Source organism: Tympanuchus pallidicinctus, unplaced genomic scaffold, assembly GCF_026119805.1.
Source record: "Tympanuchus pallidicinctus isolate F22 unplaced genomic scaffold, pur_lepc_1.0 scaffold3, whole genome shotgun sequence".
Lineage (NCBI taxonomy): Eukaryota > Metazoa > Chordata > Aves > Galliformes > Phasianidae > Tympanuchus > Tympanuchus pallidicinctus.
The window spans coordinates 63,665,441-63,686,352 of NW_026294747.1; the positions used below are offsets into that span (position 1 = coordinate 63,665,441).

Sequence of the window (20,912 nt, forward strand, 5' to 3'; positions counted from 1 at the left end):
GTTGGATTAGGTGATCTTTGAGGTCATTTCCAACCTTAATGACTCTGTGATTCCATGTAGACCTCAGTTACATCACCTGCAGAGAGGCACCCCCAAAAGGCAGGAAGCATCTCCTTGCAAGTGGTTTTACAGCAGGTATGTTTCAAAGCTGCACTCCGAGAACATTCTGAGGGCAATCCATAGGAAAAACTACGGCTGTTCAATGAGGAGAGAAATGAAGGAAAGAAACAAGTCCTTTTTCCTGCCTTTAATTTGTCAGTGCACACATCCATCCACCTCTCGGAAAAGACAGTGGGCCACCCATGGCGCGATGCTGGGGGAGCATCTGGGAACCTTCATCAGGAGCAGAGCTGATGGAGCACCATTAACAATCAACGCAACTGTGCTGACTTACACCCCAGGGGGTTCGAGCAGGCCCTCCTCCTGCACATACACACTTTGTCTTAATCCTCCTAAATGTGTTTGGAAGTCATGTGGAAACAATAGAAAGCCAGCTTTTGGCTGCAAGCAGCACGAGATACATCTGCACTCCGACGCTGCCAAGGCTCACCCGGAGTGACTTCTCATTTTATTAATGGCTGTAGAATAAACTGTCGAAAACACAGCTTTGCCATGGAAACACTGGCACCACCCACACTCAAGAACAGAGCCAGTGAGTGCTCCTTGAATGCAGGAGGCACGCATTCCCCCAGGGAAGAACTTGGGAGATGTACAGCAGCCCACTGAAGTGAGCAACCCTGCTCAGTGCCTTCCTGAAGTCCCTCCAGATCCCTCTTGCGAGTTGATGCTCTCTTTCCAAGAGCACTGCAAAACTGAACCTTGCAACCAGATAGCCCACAGAGTGCAGGATGCCACTCATCCTAAGTTCTTTGGAGCTACAGTTTGAGCAGAGATGCAAACGGAGAGGGAGGTACATGCCTGGTCAGTGACCACTCTAAGTTCACCCCTTTATGGAGGGAACTGATTTGAGACAGAGGTTCTGCTCGTCCCTCTGCATTAAATCTAGCAACTCTTTTATTACTGAGGGATTGAGACATACAAACTGCTTAATAAGGGAAAAGAAAAAAAAGAACAACAAACGGGGGGAGGAGAGAGACAAAAAAAGTACACAGAGACACTTCAGACAGAGCCAAGGACTGTAGCCAGAGCTCAGGCAGAAACAGCACATGGGAAGCAGCGAGAGCTGCTGACATCCCCAGGCTGTTGCAATCGCGGGCAATCATTTGCTTGGCACACTCCCTTGTCATCCCAGGATCCGGGAAGGCCGTGGCCATGAGGGCCTGGCAGCTGGTGTGCATGTGTGCTACCTGCAGCGTCAGAGCGTGCTGCAGTCATCGCCACAGCTAGCTTGCAGGGTTCCTAGAAATCACGTTTCTGGAGCATGTTAAGCCCAGAGGAAAAATCTGTCCTGAGGGCCACAGGCAATTTAGAAGCAAGAACGACGCTCGTGATGCAGAATGCAGTGTGCCCACTTCAACCCACATGCATTTAACCCATGAGCCCCACTTACATTTTGATCCATGGTCTCGGGGATGAACTCGCCCTCGCTGTTGATGCTGGTGTAGGAGCCCTGGCGAGCGATCTGCTGCTGCTCCTCAGGAACACTCCCTGGGGGTGGAGAGCTCCGGCCAGTGTGCAGAGAGCCTAGGAGATGGGGAAGTCATTGATCAACAAGACAAGGACTCACTGCATTGAAGTCCTGCCAGAGACCGTGGTCACAGACCTGACTGAGCTGTAGATGTCACCGTTCACAGCAGAGGAGCTGAAAGTCTCTTTGAACTCAAACAACTGTGTTATTCTATGATCTTCCAGAGACGCTGCTGAGTTTGAACTTTTTGGAAGAGAATGGAAGAACTAGAGAGCCAATACTGTTCATGAGCACCTACAAAGCTTTTGTATCCGGGACAGTTGCTTTCTGCAAAGCCACACAACACCCAGCAGACTTCAGCTTTCAGCCTACCCTGGCTCCTAAGAGCTGTGCCCTGTGTCTGGATATTTTGTCAATACCAGAAAGTAAAAAAGCTCCTAGAGCTTTGTTGTTGTGCAGTCAAGCCAAACCCCAATCCCACCTCTCATCTTTGACCTCATGACGTTTCCTCCCTGGAAATGCTGTCTCGTTCAGCAAAGTGGGAAACAAGCCTGGCTGCTCATCTTGAGTGAACTCTGTATAACGTCACTCAAACGTTTCATATAGATGGAAAACAATTTGCACCCAAATATCCAACTTCTCTCCCTAAGAGTAAGGAAAAACAGCACTCAAAGAGCCAAAGGGAGAGGAAAGACTCATGAGGTTGGCCCTCCTGCCACACAGGTTACCTCCCCTGCCTGTAGCCCTGGAGGCTCCAAATCCACCCAAACCAATTCCTTCACCCTTTGCAGGACATAGGAAGCGCTGCCCTTGCTTAACCCAGATGCACAGGCTTGGCTTTGCTTGTCTTTCTGCAGTCCCCTCTCAATCTGCAATCACTTCAGTGTGAGGAATTGCTGACGGAGATCTGCACTGCTCTGTGCTGGAGCTTTAACTGGTCTGCACTGTGCAATAGGACCTTTCACACAAAAATTAGTTTTTCAACAGGCTTCTAAAAAGCACGTGTCCTACCCCACAGTTCTTACCCCCCTCTGCAGCACTCCTGCAAACTTTTTGGTTCATCACTACCATTTGGTAATGAGGTGTCCACGCTGAGCTCCATACTGCAAGGGAAAGGTATGGGAAAGGGGTCTATTCTGTAATGAGAAGTCAATGCAACACTTCCACCTCTGCTGCTGCTCTTCTGCAGCACAGTTACTGTGCCAGATTGATCTCTGGCATAAATCCATCACCGTGATCGACACCACAGACCTCTCACTTAAGCCAATGCACATCAGGAGCTGCTAACATCAACAGCATCACTCCAGTATAAAAGACCATTCAATCAGGCTTGCTGGATTTACACCAAACACAGAGATATCTGTCCTACAGTACATCTCCCTCCAGGCTCCTCGCTCAAGTTTTAAAAATAAAGGCCTTTGAGATGCTTTTTTTCTCCTTCCTATTTTCTCCTTTGCAGATTTCCTGCAGGATAAGAGCACAGCAAATCAAAGTCCAACTGAAGTAAGGCCAAGATCAAGGAGGGAGAATCTCCTGAGTGCTGCAATGCACATAATGAGCTGGCTTTCCACCAGCCCAAAAAAACAAAACCAGTTGGGAAGCATGGCATCCTCCCCTTGAAGATAAATAAACAAATGCTTAACCATTAAGAGTTTGGGTACACTGGAGAAATCACTGTGTTATCATCTCATTTGTGCTGCATAAAGACATCGGGGGGCTCCTGCTCCAAAAAGCCTCTCTCTGGTCTGACATGGTGTTACTGCTGTGCCTTAGCTCTGCTGAGCAACTCTACTCCTGCTGCTCCCAAGGTTGGGTCTGCTCGTGCATCCCTCCCTGCCACAACCCACCCACAGCCCAGGTCTTCAAGTCAGGGTCAACAGGGAGCTGAACACACTCTGTGTGACTTTGGACCCGGAGAGCTGAGTGACATTTATCACAAGTGTAAAGACTTGGCATGATCTCACATTAAGCTTTTGCTTGGAGTAACTGCTCCCAGTCATCAGGTCAGTTATGTTTGACCTTCCAGTGTCACATTTCCTGCTAAAACTGCAGAGGGGACAGGACAGTAACCACTTCTCAGCAGGCAAGGAAGTGAGGCAAAATGCTCAGGCGTTTGCATGCCTGGGAACTGCTGGATTGAAGCAGATCCCTTTCAGCCAAGCAGTTCAGGAGGAAAAGCTGCTCGAAGTATTTTCTGCAGTTTCACACCTCCAGGAGCACTGGTTGCTGAGCACTGGGTGCTGCTGCTGCACATCTCTGTGCATGCACAGAGGAATGGGAGCTCAGCCTCAGAGCCAAGAGCTGATTTCCCCTTTCAAAGCACATGGCAGCCCTGTCTGACCCCACTAATGACACCTCAGGCATTCTCAGCAGTGCCAGTGGGGTCAGAAACAGAAAGCAGTGGCTGGGGAGAGAAGGCAACTCTGATCTTTAATGTGCAGGCTTAATTCATAGTAATTCAACACAATGCATACTGGATGCATTAGATATTGCTGCTTTATCCACCTAGAGACAGAGAAAGGAATAGTCAGCCAAGCTCAGATGAGCCCAACACATCACAAATGGTCTTTGCCTTGAACTGATGCTCACAAAACATCAGCGGCATCAGGCAGAGAGAAAAGACCTCCTAGACTGTCCTCCTGGAGCCTATAGGATTACATGGCAGCTCCAGAGCCAGCAGGGAAGGGGTAAGCTCTGAGGCATTACTTGTAAGCCAGATGCTGGCCAGATCTTAGCAGCTCTATTCAGAATTCCTGAACTCAGAGAAACTCTGCAGCTTGGCAGCAGCTGAGCATCTGACCTCAGTTACCCTTTGTAGCAAGGTGCTCTGCAGTGGGATTCCTGCTCCATGTTTCACACACTAATGTAAAGCCCTATATTTGAGGTTAGAGCACAGCATGTCCCAGGCAGGGTGAACCAGGCCAGCATGGAGCCTTACAGTCACTGCTGGCATCTACTGTTTTTTTTTTTTTTTTCATGTTCCTTTCTGTTATTTTTATTTAAGAAGTGCCTTTCATGCTGTATGTGCAGAGTTCTTGGTGCTGCACGTACAAGCAGCTCCCCTGTGCCAGGCTTGGCTTCCTTCAGCCACCTTGTTCTCTGGCCTCACCCCTTCCCTGCCCTGGCAGATCCTTCCCAGAACTTCATCCATCACTGACCAGCATCAAGCAGTAGTCCTGATGGAGAAGAGAAGCCCCATAAAAGCAAGGGCCAAGCAGGGCTTGTTGACAGCTGCCTGTGCTCACAGCTGCAGTCACAGAGAGCCCAGCCCTGAATGATGTTGCCACAGAGCCAAATGAAGGACGTGACACCAAGATGTGTTGTTCTTCCAAGCCGTGGTGGGAACATAGGGCTCAGGACACAGTGGCACAATAAGCAGATAGAAACCTGCAGGAAATTCCTCACCAACAAGCTGTGGCTGGCATGGGGAGGTGTGAGCACATCGATCAAATCTCCCTCCACTTCTTTTTAGAGGGATGCTTCCAAGTCTTCCTCCTCTCCATGCTGACCCTTTGAGGATGAATTCCTACATCTCAGCTTAAGGCAAACTTTAGGGTACATGTAACAAATTACAGGGAACGTTTTTCTAACTCACGTCAGGTAACTGACATGCTGCCCACAGGCGCAGTGTCCTCCTCCTCTCAAAACAGGGAGGAGGTTCAACCACCATGATTTCCACCCATGCTAACCCAGCTGGTACCTGGGCACAGCTGGGAGGGCAGTTCAGGGCTGGTCAAGGACATCAGTTGCCAGCCAGTGCTCGTGCCCTGGCCCCATGATTTTAATTGCACAGGTACTGCCACCATGCTCATGTTTTTCAGTCACCCATCCAGCCCGTACACCACCAAAGCCTACTTCCCCTACGATGCCCTTGTGCTGTTTTCTGCACTGCATTCCTTGCTGAGCAAGACCCAAGCCATTCTATGATTCCATGTTCCCTGCCGTCAAATGCCCCAAAATGAAGAGAAAAAGGATGCCTTGCTCTACATCACCTCTTCCCAGAGGTCGTGGTTTGCCAGCATGGGAATAAAGAATCAAGCCTTTGGCAAATGTTTCCAATCAAGTGTTGATTCCAGAATAGAGCTCATGAATAACTGGTGGATAACGTTGTGAAAGCTGCCCTCAGATATCCAAAAATTCAGAACCCCAGTAGATTTTAAACCAAGTTTTCTGGCACTCAGCTGAACATTTTCAGATGCTGGTCACCATGAGACTGGAACATTTTCCTCTTCCAATAAAAAAAAACTGTGTGCGTTGGGGGCGTTTCACTGAAAATGTTTATGAAAAAAATAATATTGACTTTGCATAAGGTTTTTTAGGGACAGGGAACGAAGATATTTTCTGTCCAGCTGAAGCAAAAATAGCCAAATATCTTCCACAGAACATCTACCCCTTTCTCAAGTGCTTGTGCCAACGACATGCAGTTTTATGAGTTTTCACTGCTGCTATCATGGCAGAGTCAGCAGAAAACCACGAGCCATCTCAGAAACAGGAGAACGTGACCCTGAACCACCTTTTTCTACAACATCACTTTAAATCTCTTTTTAAATGCTGTCTTAAGAGAGAAGCTGAGATGAGTTAAGACCTTCTCTTGATAGCAGCTGCACTGATGACAGCAGAAGCAAACGCAAGGACATAGCTTGCAACTGCAAGAGAAGAAGTTTATCCTACAGGAGCCTCGGTCTTTTAGGATGCCTTTTCACTACCCACAAAGCTCAGTGAAATCCCCTGTCCATGCTCACAATGTAGGCTCATCTCTGCCTGTCTAAAGCCAGATCTTCAGCTTTATGCTCCACCTGGACAGCCACCCTCCCCCCTTTCAGCTCACTGGAGTTTCTGCCCAACTACTGGATAACCCATCTCTGATTCAAGTGGTCAAAAATGGAATCTGCAGGACTGCAAACAGCTCCTGCAATGGGCTGCAGTAGCCTCATAGAGCCTGCATAGCTCCAGAGAGGTCTGGTGTGCTCCTACCATGCAGAGGGCTCGGTGCAAACCCCGCTCAAACTGACAGCAAGACATACAGTAAGAAGTAAACAGTAAGAAAAGACCAAAGGCTGCTGTATAAACCAGTGAGCCCAGGCTATAGATTCAGTGATTCTATGATCCTAAGAATCAATCTTCTCACTAGCACAGCAATAAGCAGAATCAATTCTGCCCATTACGCCTGGTTCACACATCAGTGACAGCTGAACATTAACAGCCAAACAAGGGCCAAAACAGAAAGAGCACCAGAGATGTTTTGCCCAAGCAGTTTCTGCAGAGTGTCTCTGCTTTTCTATATAATTTGCCTGCATTTCATTCAGAAGATTCTGGGCAAACTCTCAAGAGCCATGAAGGGTAGAAAACAGTACAACAGAAAGAGACATCCTTGGCACATCCCAACAACAGGACCAAAGAGAACTCTGGGTCAGGTAGCAGCCACATCTGGCTTCAGTAGGTTGTAATGTGGAGAACAATGCCCCAAAAGGCTGCTTTTACCAATGCTGCATGAAGTATTGTTCTCTGTAAGATCCTATATGGTTTTCCAAACAAGTACCTGCTCCCAGTGCCTCAAATGGAAAGGGATGTTTCCCTTCATTTGAAATGCTGCCAGTGCAAAACACTGCACGCCCTCCTGAGAAACCATAAAAGCAGCAACCACAAACTTCACCACCCAGAACAGACCACGGGCACTGAGATACACATTCGGTCCTCAGGACGTAGCAAACCCAAGCCCAGTGTGCTACATTATTGTGCTAAGCAGTAAAAGGAGAGGGATACAGAGAAAATGTATGGCAGATGGTTAAGGGAATAAGGACACCAAGGTTTGGAATAGCCTTGTCTTTCTATAGACCCTCACTCTTCACTTTGATGAAGATCAATTCACTGTAGGTTTTTACCATTAAATGAGAGGTTTTCCCCTCACATTACACCTTAGATCCTCTCAGCTTTCATGCGTGACATGATTCTAATCACTACAACCTGTGCAGTTCATGGTTTCCTCCTCAAGCCAAGTTATGACTGCACTAAGATACTGGTGGGTGACATCAGGATGGACACCAGACCATAATATGTCCATGACTGTGACAGGAAAGGGGATGGTGGCTCCACCTGTAACAGCACATACACCCCACAGAGCACTGCGTTTCACTTACCTGTAGAATACTTTCGTGTCCTCTCAGAGTCCTTATACAGGGATCCCATGATATCTCCCATGGATCTGGAGATTCTCATTTCATGCTGCTTGCTGTTGTTTGGCTGGAGGAGCTGTGAATCACACAAAAGGAACCATCAGACCTTGCCAGAAGTCAGGCCCCTCGTGGACACACCGTGTGAAATCCTGCACTGGGATCCCCATGATCACACTGTCCAAGAACCATTAAAAAGCAGACATGCATTTAACTTGGAATGATCCAAAAATCATTCACAAACAAATTACATCCGTTAGCATAATAGTCTAAAACAATAAAATCGAGTCCAAGTTAATTATGATGCAGATATACAACATAAAAGACTGTTCTGGTACTGCATTGTTTCAGGATCAATACAGAGGCTGATCCTTATCCTCAAAGTTTGCAAGCCCAAATGAAAGCCTCTCCTCCATGCTCCCTGTATTTCAGTGGCAGTCTAAGCACTGCAGAAGTGACTCTGTAACAGAGCAGAGTGGACAATGAGGCTTTTCTAAGGAGTACAGAAAAAAGGGAGAGCCAAGGACTGTGTATCCAGCTGGTAACTTCAATACAGCTTGAGTTACACTGGTAAGAATTGGTAGTGGCAGAGCCTTACTAACATAATGTGATATGCACTGCGATTTTGTGATTGTTTTATTTATGACCTCGAAACTGCATTTCTTTACATGCAGAAGAATATTTACATGCTTTAGGAGAAGCTGGACCAACCTCAAAGCTGTACCTGGACTGTACCAAATCTACCTGGACTGCCCTGCTCTTAGTAGCTGTCTTGTAATGCTCCAATTTTCCTGCAGCCGATAGGAACAACAGGACATAGGAAACCTCAAGCAATGGCTCAGTTCTGCCTGACACTCTGGTCCCTGCACCTTCTGAGAACCTCCCAGAAGGAGCAGAGAAGACCCAGGAGCTGCAAGCAGCAGCAGCAGCAGCGTGAGGACAAGCACTATGAGTTTCAAGACACTCAGCCTCTCCGGTACTTCTAGGAAATATAAGGAAGAAAGAGTTGCAACATCTGCAAATCCCTTGTTTTACAGCCTGTGCTTGGGGCAGAACGACATGTGCTTTGGCAAGGAGCTCCGTGCAGGCGAGGTCAAGCTAACAGGCTTAACTGCAAAACCACTGAGCTCAAGAGAAAAAAAGTTAAAATAAATAAAAATAAATAAAAAGAGACAGTCCTGCACGACACTGAAGGATTCTCTAGCTTGTCCTCCCTAGTCTTTAGTACTTCAGCATCACACAAAGGAAATGGTCCCTGTGCTGTCACCCAGCTTGGCAATGGTGAGCATATACAAGGAGGGGATGCAGAGGGATGGTGCAGCATCCTTATGTGGAAAGCACAGGGGGTGACCCAGGGGTTAACCTTGTTTGAGGATGGTCAGGACAGTATTTAACCCATCACAGATTGCAGGAGGAGCAGGAAGGGCTGAGTACTGCCTCAGGCTGCTGCTGTGGGAGGATTTCACAGCAGCTGAGCCAGAGCGGGGCAGACCCCATGATCCTCCTGAACCATCAGGAGACTCATTTCCACTCTCCAGCTCAACAACAAGGCAGCTAAGTCTGAACACAAAAGAGCAGAGAAGGTGAACAGCTCACATTCGCTTTCTTTGGAGCGCTCACAAGGATCCGCAGGCTCTTCAGGGAAGGGCTCAGCTCCAACTGTTCCATCGCTTTGTCCAAGTCTTCCTGGGATTTCAGTGGGATCAGGAGCTGGAAGGGATTGAACAAACACCGGAGCACAGCAGTGTCACACAACTGGCTAAACAAAGGAAGGCAGATCCTCACGGTGAGCAGCTTGGGAATCGGGGGGCGAGGGAGGAACCTGAGAAAGCGGATGGAAAACAAGGGCCCCCACACCCCCAGCTTGCTGAGCTCTGCTTGTTCTTCCAAGTTCTCATCTATTATGGAATGGACGCAAAAAATCACAATAAAAAACATCTGCGAAGAGAAAGGTTAAAGGTCACATCACAAATTCAGCTAGTGGTCAGAGGAGTGGGCTGAGCTGAATCCTTAGGCTTGCTGCCTGCTTTTCCGGGGCTGCTCTGACCTGGAATTCGAGGCAAGGCCTGCAGCTACCCCATGCCAGATCCGCCCCGTGTGTTCCAGGCTTTGAAGAGCCTGGGTTTCCTCCCTGGAAGACAGCCGTGCAATGGTGCTCCAGGAAAGCAGTGAGCTGTAATCATTGCATCTCTTGTGGGAGATCCCAGCAGCCTCCCTCCTGCTGCAGGCTGTGAAATCAGGTCATTCCCAAATCAGAGCCTCAGCTCCTCCAGTACAAAAGGTGAGCATTGCCTTCACTGCAAGAGCCACATGGACACCCAGCGGGGCAATTTCTTGACAAAGTAAGCAGAGTAGAGAGCCAGACAGTGCCCTGTCTATACGGCAGCCAAAAGTCCTGCTGTTTGCTTGGTATGGGGCAGGCTACCACCCTCTCATCTCCAGAGGTCACAAGGCCCCCTGACATTGCTGTGTGGTGTACCATGTCCTGCAGATGGACTGCAAAGCGTCCAGCACCCACCACAGCTGCACTTCAGAGGGGGTTTTGCAGCCTTCTGCTGCCTTGGGCTGAGATGAAAAACACAACTATTTGCCCTCCTTCCTGGGGCACTCTGCCTAAGATCATAAAAACCAAGCCTCAGCCTCTGTAGGTTGCCTAGGGCACTGGCACCATCTCCAGCCAGCAGAGCATGGGATACTCTTGCCTGTGCCAATGTACACAGCAGTTCTGCCTACCAAAGGGACCGGGCGGCCACAGATCCCAGTAAAGCCTCACTGGCCTGACTGGGAGCTATAGCCCCCCACTTCAAAAAGCTCTCTGGGTGATAAGAGTTCACACCACAAACACTCCTTGGATCAACTGCCCAAGAGAAAGGCACTCAAAAGCTGTCTGTGTCTCCCTTTTTGATCCCAGGGTGTCACCAGGGGTTTGGCTGTCAGCCTGTAGGTAAATACACCTCAGACAGTGTGCACTGGGGCTGTGGGGATGACCAGGTCAAGGGAAGGCCCTGTCCAAAGGAGACAAGGTTTCATCTCAGGAAACTGCTACAGTTACCTTCTCCACCCAGGGACCACAACCTGAGCCTGCCAAACTTCATTTTCGGTGTGTGTTGTGTGTGAACACCTCATGATTTAGATCAAATTTCTCCTGTATGAAATGAACATCCTCTTTCATCTCCACATTGCAGTTAAGGAACAGGACCATATACAAGCCCCGTGTTTTTGATGCTGAACATTAGGCTTAAGGTTGTCCTTCTACCAACAGAGCCAAGCTGCAGCAGCTGTGGACCGGAGTGGTTCCTGAGCTTAGGCACTCATCCTCAAGATGGCAAAATCCAGATCTGGAAAGGGGCTGTGGCAATGCAATACCTTAGTTTTATGTAACCTGCCAGTGCAGTTTTCGGTCCCAAATCAAATGTTCAGGAACCCTACAGCATGCACAAAAGAGTCAGATAGGCAGAAATTGGATCCAGAGTAGAAGAAGAAGCTGCCAGTTCCAATGTAATGGCAGCAATGGTCATTGCTGAGGAGAGACAAGACCAGTTTCCAAAAGATATCTAAGCAACAAACTTCAGGCTGAGCCAGGAGTGCTGTTCTGGTGTAAGGTATGCAAACATGGTTGACACATTTCTACAAAAAGTCAGAGAAGACCTTAAAGCAAAGCTCTGAGAACATTTATCCAGGGAGATGGATGATCAGGCTATGCAGCTTTTGTCTGTAAAAACCATTACGTTATTTGTCAGGAAAGGACTCTAAGAGGAACTCTTGAAAATGCTTTGGATGTAGAATGAGACTTGAGGCCTCAATCAAACCAGATGGGGCAAAGTTCAGGAAGAGAAGATGATCCTTATTTGTTGAGCAAGCAACTAGCCAACTGGGGGGCTAACAGAGAGCAAGTCTTTGTCTGGGCTGGAACGAATAAACCAGCCTGGAAACAAATTGCCAGACTGGGATGTGAATGAAAGGAATTGCCCATCAGCACTGGCACCTGTTGTCTGGGGAGGCAGTGGATGCCCCAATCCTGGAGACACCCCAGGTCCGGCCAGACAGGGCTCTGAGCACCTCATGCACATTGCAGGGAGGTTGGACTAAATGGCCTTTAGGGGTCCCTTCCAACTCAAATTGAATCTATGATAGATATCAACCATTCAGCGCTTTCAGAAGGTCCACTGGGTAAATGGTTAGACCATGGTAGAACTTGGAGATCCTTACGAATCACTTATGGTCACAGCAGACCATAGGCAGAAATGGTACTGAATGTGCCTCCAAATTCCACACAGATGTCCTGAGACAGCCTGTTTCCTTAAGCAGCAGAACCTAAAGGATATTCTCTCAGTATTCTGCTTAATTCTCTTGAAGCTCACAAGGGTCCCATAGATGCATCAAGCAGAAAAGCTTCTCTACTTCCCCAAACAGAAATGAAAATGTTGGAGACCTGCTCCCCCTCATTTTATCCACAAGCAGAATTCAGCTCTGAACTGTAAGTATAGTCCCAATTCTCACCCATCCCTTTAATGAGCTGCTCACAAGAGTTCAGAACTGCAATCCCTCAGCTGCTGCTCTGAACAAAATGTTCTGCAGGTCACTCCATCTCACTCCAGTATCACAACATTAACACATTTGCATGCCTGCTTGAGAGAAGCCAAAAGTATCAGGCAGAAAGTGCCCTCCTGGAACAGGGATTGGGGCCAGTATTTAGCTTGGCTTTATCTATTGCCCATATCTGGCAAGTAGATTTTGCTCCATTTGGCTTCCAGATTGTGGCACATATGGATAACAGGAGCAGATACCTACTAGGCATGAAACTAAATACAGATCCACACAGAACCATGGCAGCAAGAACCAGAGCAAACCTGTGTTTATTCTGCCTATAGAATGAGCAGCTACAGACAGCAAAATTCACCTACACAAAATTCCTAATGCAGCTTTTAGAGTTTTTTCTTGCTTATAAACGGTTCCACTGGAACCCAATGTTACAGTATAGGGCTTGGTGGTCAATCCCTTGCAGACTAAGAAAGTGAGTTCAAAGGGTGAATTTTCACCAACTGCAGCTGCATTGCGAGAACTCACTGCTAAGACACTGCAGAGAGCCAAAGAATAGTAGGAAATGGGGCTGGGGAAAAATCTGAGAGGTCAATTAGTTCATCTTCCTGCCCAGTGCCAGACCAACTGGCATCAACAATTCTTGACAAATGTTTGTTAAATACACTTTAAAACAATCCTCCTTCCCCATAACAGAGCTTCTACCATTTCCCTAGGCTTTAACTCTCCTTAACCTCCTGAAATGATGATGTGAAATTGCCTCTGCCTCAGAAGTGACACGCAAAGGGAGGTCAGGGGGAAACTGGTGGCTCACCAAGGTTCAGTTCCCAAGCTGGTGATGGACGTGGGGCAGATGACTTAGTTACACTTGGAGCAACTGGACAGCAGTGCACGCAGATGAAATTCAGACAGAATTTGCTGTAGAAGACGCTCCTTCAAGCTACAACACAGCCAGCTTTCTGTAAGTCACTGCACCATGCTGCCCACAGGCAAGACTTTGCTGGCCTGCCCATCAGAAAGACAAGCCCAGCCTAGCACTAACATGCAGACATGCCCCATGCTGTACACCCACAGCCAGGCCCTGCTCTTATCTCTGCCAGCCCAAACTCGTTGATTCCATGGTCCCACCAGGATGTGATTCATGTGTGCCCCTGCTCCACCCTTCTGGCATGCTCATCTCACCAATCTTGGCTTCCCTAGGACACTGACTGCCACTTACTGGGCTGCCTTCAGTGTAATTACACTCTGCAAGGTTCTGTGGCAGGACAAACATTAAACAGCAATGAAGAGTTGCTGAGAAAAGAGTGAAATGTCACTGAAATATGTCTGTGATCGAGCTATCTCACAGACTTGCAGTCATGCAATTAAAATCATGGCCCAGAGCATGCTGCGAGCCAGATCCTGGGGGGCACCATGTGGACATACAGCTCATCTCCCCAAAGGTCATTTTTGTCTGTTGGTAGTTTGTACAACAACCCTAAATTGCTACTGCTCCCAAAGGTGTAGGTCCTCAAAAAGAGGAATTCTTATGTATATAAAACAACAACACTAAAGTTCTTCCTCATCCCTACGAAGGAGTACCCCAAGCTCATGGTCCTGTTATGTGCTCACCACAAACCCAAGAATAGTCTCTGACGTGGAATAAAATGCATTATTTAAGCTTCTATTTGCTATTGTTGGAAAAAAATTCCTCTTCCAATGGAAAGAAACCTGGAATGAAGTGAGTCATTCCTGAAGAATTCAATGGCAGGCTTTTCCCAGGAGGGCTGGCAGAGAATGCCCAAGATTAGAAACCAGACTACATTCAAAGCTAAAGCCCAAAGGATGCTTTGGTATCGTGAGGTATCTATTAATACAGAATAGGAACTTTCACTGGCTCTAATCTCCCAGAAAAAAAAAAAGCAAAAAAAAAAAAAAAAAAGGAAAAAGAAAAGGAAAGAAAAAGCTCTCTTCACAGCCTCCCTTGTATTTCAATGAAAGGTTCTTATGCATTTGCAATTAATTCTTCAAGAAGTGAGCTATCGAGACAGATCCAGAAGGAATGGTGCCTATCTGTCATATGAATCATAGAATGGCTCAGGTTGGAAGGGACCTGAAGGATCAGGAATCTCCAACCCCCTGCCACAGGCAGGGCCACCAACCTCCCCATTCAATACCAGCCCAGGCTGCCCAGAGCCCCATCCAACCTGGCCCTGAACACCTCCAGGGATGGATGGGGCATCCACAGCCTCTCTGGGCAGCTGTTCCAGCTCCTCACCACTCTCTCTGTAAAGAATTTCTGCCTGATATCCAACCTACACCTTCCCTCCTTCAACTTAAAGTAGTTTTAAAGTTTTAAAACACATTGCAGAGGGAAGGTTTCTTGGCCATTAGAATGCAGTGACAGAACCTGCTAGAGAAACCAGCAGTGATTTCACCGCTGACCTAACCACAGAAACAAACTGCAGATAGTTCTGCCTTTTCTAGGTGAAATAAAATCAGTGCTGGATGAAAGTATGCTGGTTTAGTAGTGCTGTCCCTCACACTCCAGACTTCAGCATGCTCCTCAAACTGCTCCCAGGATGAGGAGGCTTCACATCCAACCCAAACACATGGTCTAGAATCGCTCTGTGTGGCTCTCATGAAAGTCATCTGGTCTCAGCTGCTCTCTTCTCTGCCCCATGTGTGCTCTTACCAGCCAGAAGTGCTCTGAAAGTTGGTCTCACTGCCCAAACTGTTCATGGAGAAACATCTCAGCTGTGCAGCTGAATTGACAATGTCTCCATCATCTCAGTTACTTCGTTCCTCCCTGTTTTGAGGTTGGTTTTGTTTTTTTGTCTGGAGGAAAGGACAATGTATGTAGGTCATCATTTAATAAGCCTTGACTGAAATCATTTCAAGAAAGCAAAAGCCTGGTTTGGAGTCAGAGAATACAACTGAGCTACGTCTGGGCAACAGCTCTTGTTTGCCTAGTAGTTGGAAGCCACAGAGTAAGATTACTTTTCATCACGTAGTTGTGAAACACTAAATCATGGCCTTAAGAAGAATTACTGTTCAGCTCTGCCAGGTACCCTAAAATGCTCCTGTAACCATAAAGGGAAGATACCTCATTGCTCATGCAGACTAAGTCCATCGTCTGTCCAAAAGCATCCGTGACTTTCTGCACCACTTCTTTGAATTTGACTGGTCTTGGAAACTGGATGATCCTGCATTTGCAAATAAACAGAACAGTAGTTTCAGTTTAGTAAAACCACAGTGGGATTCAGCACTGGACAGACAATTCAGAAATAAGGACTAGTACTCTTCTACCATGAAGCACAGAACTTGCTCCTTGCTTTTACATTCACACAAATGCTGTTCATCTGTTATGCCGAAGAACTCTATCAAAAATTCTAGTGTAACTCCTCTGTTTCTCCCCCTCTTGTGTTTGCATGTTGAAAAGAAGAAAGCACAGCAGCTTTTCACTGAAGAATCCCCTGGGTCATGCAGTAGTGGGTGATTTATCACCTTCACTTTCAGCAAGTGGTTCTGAAGAGGGAATGGGAATGGAAAAGACAGCGATGCAATTTGGCATCCTGTGAATCTGCCTCTCCTGTACCATCACAGGTACATATCAGCAGGTATAGTTTAGCCCTACACTAACACTATTTATTTTATTTCAAATACAACCTTGACCATCAGCCTATGAGTTCCTAGTTCTGTATCCTGCCCTGCCACGGTCACTAAGCATCAAGCAGAGGTGATTCCATGAAAATGTCAAGCAGGGAAGGGTGTGCAAGCTTTAACACCCAGCTCTATTTTTATGGGACCCATGCCCAAAATCTGGTTATCGTAAGTAAGTGTCGCAGGCTGCTACTAAAAGGACACAATTCTGTAGGCTTGCAGCTCAGCTCTGGTTCAGTAGGGCTCAAGAACTGAAAAGAGAAAAGGATCCAACCATGCACCCTGTGTCTTTGGTAAGGGGCATTTAATGACTTCCAGCTTGGAACTTTCAGTGCATGCAAACCCCAGAGGTCCTTCTGGTGAGCAGGGTGACGAGGCAAGGCTCTTGCATATAAACTTGTAATTGATTTCAGGACTTAATCCTGCAGTGAGCTCATCTGCAGCTGGCAGAAATCGGTCGGATGATGCTGGGTAAAAAGGGCAATTTGTCCCTGTGCACAGATGGGGACAGGGCTGGGTACATACCTTTTCTCTCCTTCATATTCAAACTTGATCCTGACATTTCGCTGCTGAAAGAAAAAACAGGAAACAGTCAGGTCCCAGACACATCTAAAGCTCACAGTAATTCTCAGGGAAGTTCCCCTAACTCTGCTAGGTGCCTTGTATATATAGGAAAACTCTATTGCTTTGCTAATAGGTGAACTTGCCCAAAAAGAAGGCCTTCTAAAAAGAAAATGACACTTTCTCATCTGTGTAACTTTAATAAACTACATTAATACAACGGGGAAATTTCGAATGCTGTGAGCTCATTTGAGAATGAGGCACCATTATCAAAGGGATAAACAAGATAAGTGTCTGATATGACAGTCTGTCCCACAGTGGTGCTCCCTGAGGCTTTATTTAGCCCAGTGCTTTCTGTTGAAAATCCAAAAGGGCAAAGCTCAGGTGATACCTTACAGAACACATCAACACTTGGGTCAAAGAAATGAGAACAAAGTAAAAGCAAGCAACTTTTGATGGCAGTAGAGAGACAGCCTTGGCTTTTAAAACCCAGCAGCGCTGGGGCGGATGGCTGCTATTCTTATTTTGTTAGGGCATGCAAAATGCAAAGTGCATCAGGCATCGCTGCTTCCTACAAAGTGAGCGTGCACCCTGAACTGACCTACTGCTCACCCCTAAAGAAACCATCAGATTCATCCAAAGAAATTCCAAAGATCTGTGGGCAGACTGGGAACGCAACCATGCAGTCACTAGCAAAAGCCACTTCTCCCATCTTCTCCGTGTTTATTTACCAGTTATTCTAAGACCACAAGGAGCTTTTTCTTTCCTTCAGCTTCTCAGACTGAGCCTGGGCCAAGCATACCTTAGGATCCTCTGGCTCGTGCTGTGACTTTCCAATGGCATCCAAAGCAGATAAAAAGCCCCTTTACATTCTAGACCACATTAAGTCACCTCAGTTACCCACGTCTCTGCCCCACTAACCCACAAGAGCCTCCTCAAACCGTGGCTTTCCTCCCATGGAGAAAAAAAGCACTCGCCATCTCCTTCAGAGGAGTGACCTCAAGGAGGACTGGGTCCCTCAGTGCCATGGATAATCCCTGTCTGGGTGGGTGACAGCCCTTCCTGAGCAAGGGCCTTATCTCTAGCCCTGGATTTCCAGTGCATGAAGGCACACTTTCCATATTCTCAGAGGGAAAGCAGAGCTGCAGCGAAACAGCTTTGTCTCTTATGAAGAAAATGAGCTGGCTGGGTGTTCTTAGGTTTATTTTTAAACAGCCACTGAAGTTCAGGAAGTTGAGCCTAGAGGCAACTCAGTCAATAAAGCTTAAAAACCCTGGCAGATGCAGGGTAGCCCATTGCATCACTTGAAACACATCCTTTAGAGCACTGCTTGTGGCCTTTGCTGCGTTCCCTGGCAGAGCTGGAAGAATCCATGTCACAAAATGGGACATTTCAGCAGTGCTATATGCACTTACAGCACTTCAGCGCTTGCAGCCAGCTCCCCAGACCCACAATATTTGGACAAACTCCAGGTTTGCTTCTACAACCACCAGGCCCAAACCATAAAAAATACCACAGCAGGTCTAAAAGAATCCAAAATTCAAAAGAAGAGAAGATCATAACAGACCACTGCTGAAGATCCAAGTCACTACAGACTCAGATCTATGGCTGTAGAGACAGCCAAACGTGGGTGGGATTCCAATTTTGATTATCTCTCAGGAAGAGGGAAAGAAAAAGAGATAGGCTTTTCTATGCCATTTTTTATTTAATAATAAAACATTCATATATTTTATCTGAAGGACTTGGCTAATTCAGCTCTCCTGGATGCTGGAAAGCAATCAGCCAGCACGGCTTCACAGCATGCAGTTCTGCAGAGTCCTTCTCTAAATGAAGAGAGAAATCAGGGCGAGGAACTTTCGAGGTTTCTCCTTACAAAAGAGCAGGATGTGCAAGGGGAAAAGCTCACGCAGCTCCAGCCTCGCTGCAGGAAACCCTTGCAAACACAGGTTTCACTTTCAGCACAGACCTGAAAGCTGCGCCGAACATCGAGGTAGTGCACACTGTGTGCTTATGCTGAGCAAAACAAATTTTGCAGACAAATAAGTGTTTTGAAAACAGCTTGTGGCTGGAAAATATCATAACGCTTGTTTAAAGCTCCAGAGAGAGAAGAAAAAGGGGGAAAATAAAGAGCCACGACCCTGCTGCATCCTATTCTTCTACATCAACAACAGGGCTGATGTGTTGTGGCTCAAAGCCAACAAAGTAAGCCAGCTGCCCCACGTTGCTCTGCTCTGGGTCTGAGCCCTGCAGCAAACACACAGGCTGCACCAAGGGAATGAAAACCACTGCATTTGTTAATGGGATTACAATTCTTTGGGCTAATATAAAAGCCATTAACCTCTCACCTCCCTCCAAGAAGCCCAGATCTAGGCGTGTAAATGTGGATAGGGGAGGGACAAAGACATTACACAGAGCATAAATTAATATATATGTGCATATATATATATTCTGAGAAGTTGGTTACAGTTTTATTTTGCAGTCTTTCCACGGCTTGCTCATGTTTCTGACTCATTGCTAAAGCTGAATTCATCACCATCACCAAGTACTTTTTTCCTTTAAAAAATAATAATAAAAAAAGAGGGCAGTGCCCAAAGTGCTACAGAGTCCCAAGAGGATGCAAAGCACTTCCTAAACGCTGGAGCAGGCTGTGATTTTTCACACCCATGGAAATCTGGTTCGGAGCAACTCATTTTAGATCACGCAGGGAACGTGGAGCAGTGCCAAGTGCTGGGGCAAAACCGCATGCACATCAAATGGGGGATGAAGAGGAAGGCAGAAGTAGCATCTTTCCATAAGGATCTCAACACAACATACAAGTATTTTTGCAATTTCGTAAGGAATTGGGACAACAGCAACTTGCAGAACTCAAGCCACACTGCTGGCCCAGCCTAGGCCTCTCTGCTACCCAGTGTCAAATGTGGTTAATGATGGCCTCCATCTGCCTGAGATCAAGAGGCCGTCAGTTGGAGCAGTGCAGGCAGAGATGTCTGAGAAGAACGTGTGTTATTGACACTGGTAAAGGTAAGCTTGTAATGTAAGGCACTGGCCCTCAACACCGAGCCACAACAGAAGGTGCCAGCTATGGCTTCAGGGAGAACTTGGAAAGCTCAGAGAGATAAAGGAGCACCAGGGGACACCATGGTGAAGCACAGCAGTGCCAGACCCAAGATGTAAAGCTTTGCTCTCCTGTGGGTGCCATGTTTCTGTGCGACACGTGGCACAGGGGAGCACTCAAAAGGCACCTCGAGGCCCTGCTGTGACAAACAACACCAGGGATGACCCTGAGAGGAAATACCACAGCCATTCCTTTCGTTTCTGGAATAATTTCTTCCCCGACACCCTTGTGCTGGCATTTCCTCCAGCCCGGCTAACAAACGGCTGCTGGTCTTTCACTCTTTCTTGTCATCTGCCTAGGAAAGGAATGGAAAAGCAAAGCCACTGCTGCAGCAGCAAACACATCACCATCTTCCCAGGCTTTCCAGAAAGTATTTTTTAGCTCTTTCCTTAAAACTTTCAATTTCACAAAGAGAAAAAGCTCACAGCCCCTGAGAAGCACTAAGGGGGCTGCAGCCGCACGCTGGGCCCGTGGCAATGGGGGGCATCATGGCAGCAGGGGAAAGCCTCCTGTGCACGGCCCTCATGAAGGGGTCCAGTGGGAGACATGAGATGAGAGGCGGCCGCAGAACCCTCCGGAAAACCGGAGTGAGCTGGACGGGATGAAATGAGATGTCGGAAAAATGGAGAAAGTGCTTCCAAACGAAGTGAATCATGATCCGCTGCAGAGATCCCCGAAGAGCCGACTGCTGTTTGTAATAAAAGCACACATAGCGCGGCAAAACACGCACTGAAGCCTAAAATGGAAATGGTTTTGGAGGAGCAGGCTGTGCTGAGCACCCTCAGCCCCTTCCCACCCAGACAGGAGACCACATAGGGAACATGAGTCCGAGCTGGGATGGAGTCCAATGCCATGCTGGTGGATGAGGGCATCCATCATGCAGGGCCATATGGCTGCCATTAGAAATGCTGTTCTGCTCTGACCCAACAATGAAACAAGAGAGTCATTCTAGTTTTGCTCTTTCCCGTGACACCTTGGGGCACCTACTTTGCCTCAGGGTCCCTTCTGGGTAAAATAGGGACAATAAAAAAAGACTCATTCCTGCATGCTGGAGGGTTGGAAGAGTGGTTATTTTCCACCTATTTCATTTTCTACTTTGCTGGCTTAGGAAACAATGAGAAAACCCCACAGAGCACTGTGGCATTCGAGCATCAGAGCCCCAGTTACTCTTCAGTAAAGCCACAAAATGGTGGGTTTTCTCCTCAATTTCTGGCTTTGGTCGAGAGAAATCAGCACCACAGGGCCAGGCCAAGGGGCCCTTCTCCACCTCCCCGACACGCATGTTGTTTGGATTAGT

The 20,912-nt window shown here is 47.4% G+C and overlaps 1 protein-coding gene across 4 annotated transcripts in view; it reads right to left on the bottom strand.

Annotated features, from left to right (window-relative positions):
• Positions 1-20,912, bottom strand: part of LOC128087323 (mitogen-activated protein kinase kinase kinase 3-like) — a 129,309-nt gene that overhangs the window by 74,700 nt on the left and 33,697 nt on the right. For 3 of the 4 annotated variants that reach the window (XR_008209786.1, XM_052696750.1, XM_052696751.1), the window contains exons 4-8: positions 16,465-16,508; positions 15,383-15,482; positions 9,355-9,468; positions 7,726-7,837; positions 1,511-1,644 (exon numbers count right to left, since the gene is read on the bottom strand). Coding sequence is in view for 3 of the 4 variants with exons in the window: in XM_052696750.1 (XP_052552710.1) it covers positions 1,511-1,644; positions 7,726-7,837; positions 9,355-9,468; positions 15,383-15,482; positions 16,465-16,508 (504 nt within the window). In the remaining variant the exon portion in view is untranslated. The remainder of the gene's footprint in view (positions 1-1,510; positions 1,645-7,725; positions 7,838-9,354; positions 9,469-15,382; positions 15,483-16,464; positions 16,509-20,912) is intronic. The other variant, XM_052696752.1, reaches the window with a different exon arrangement.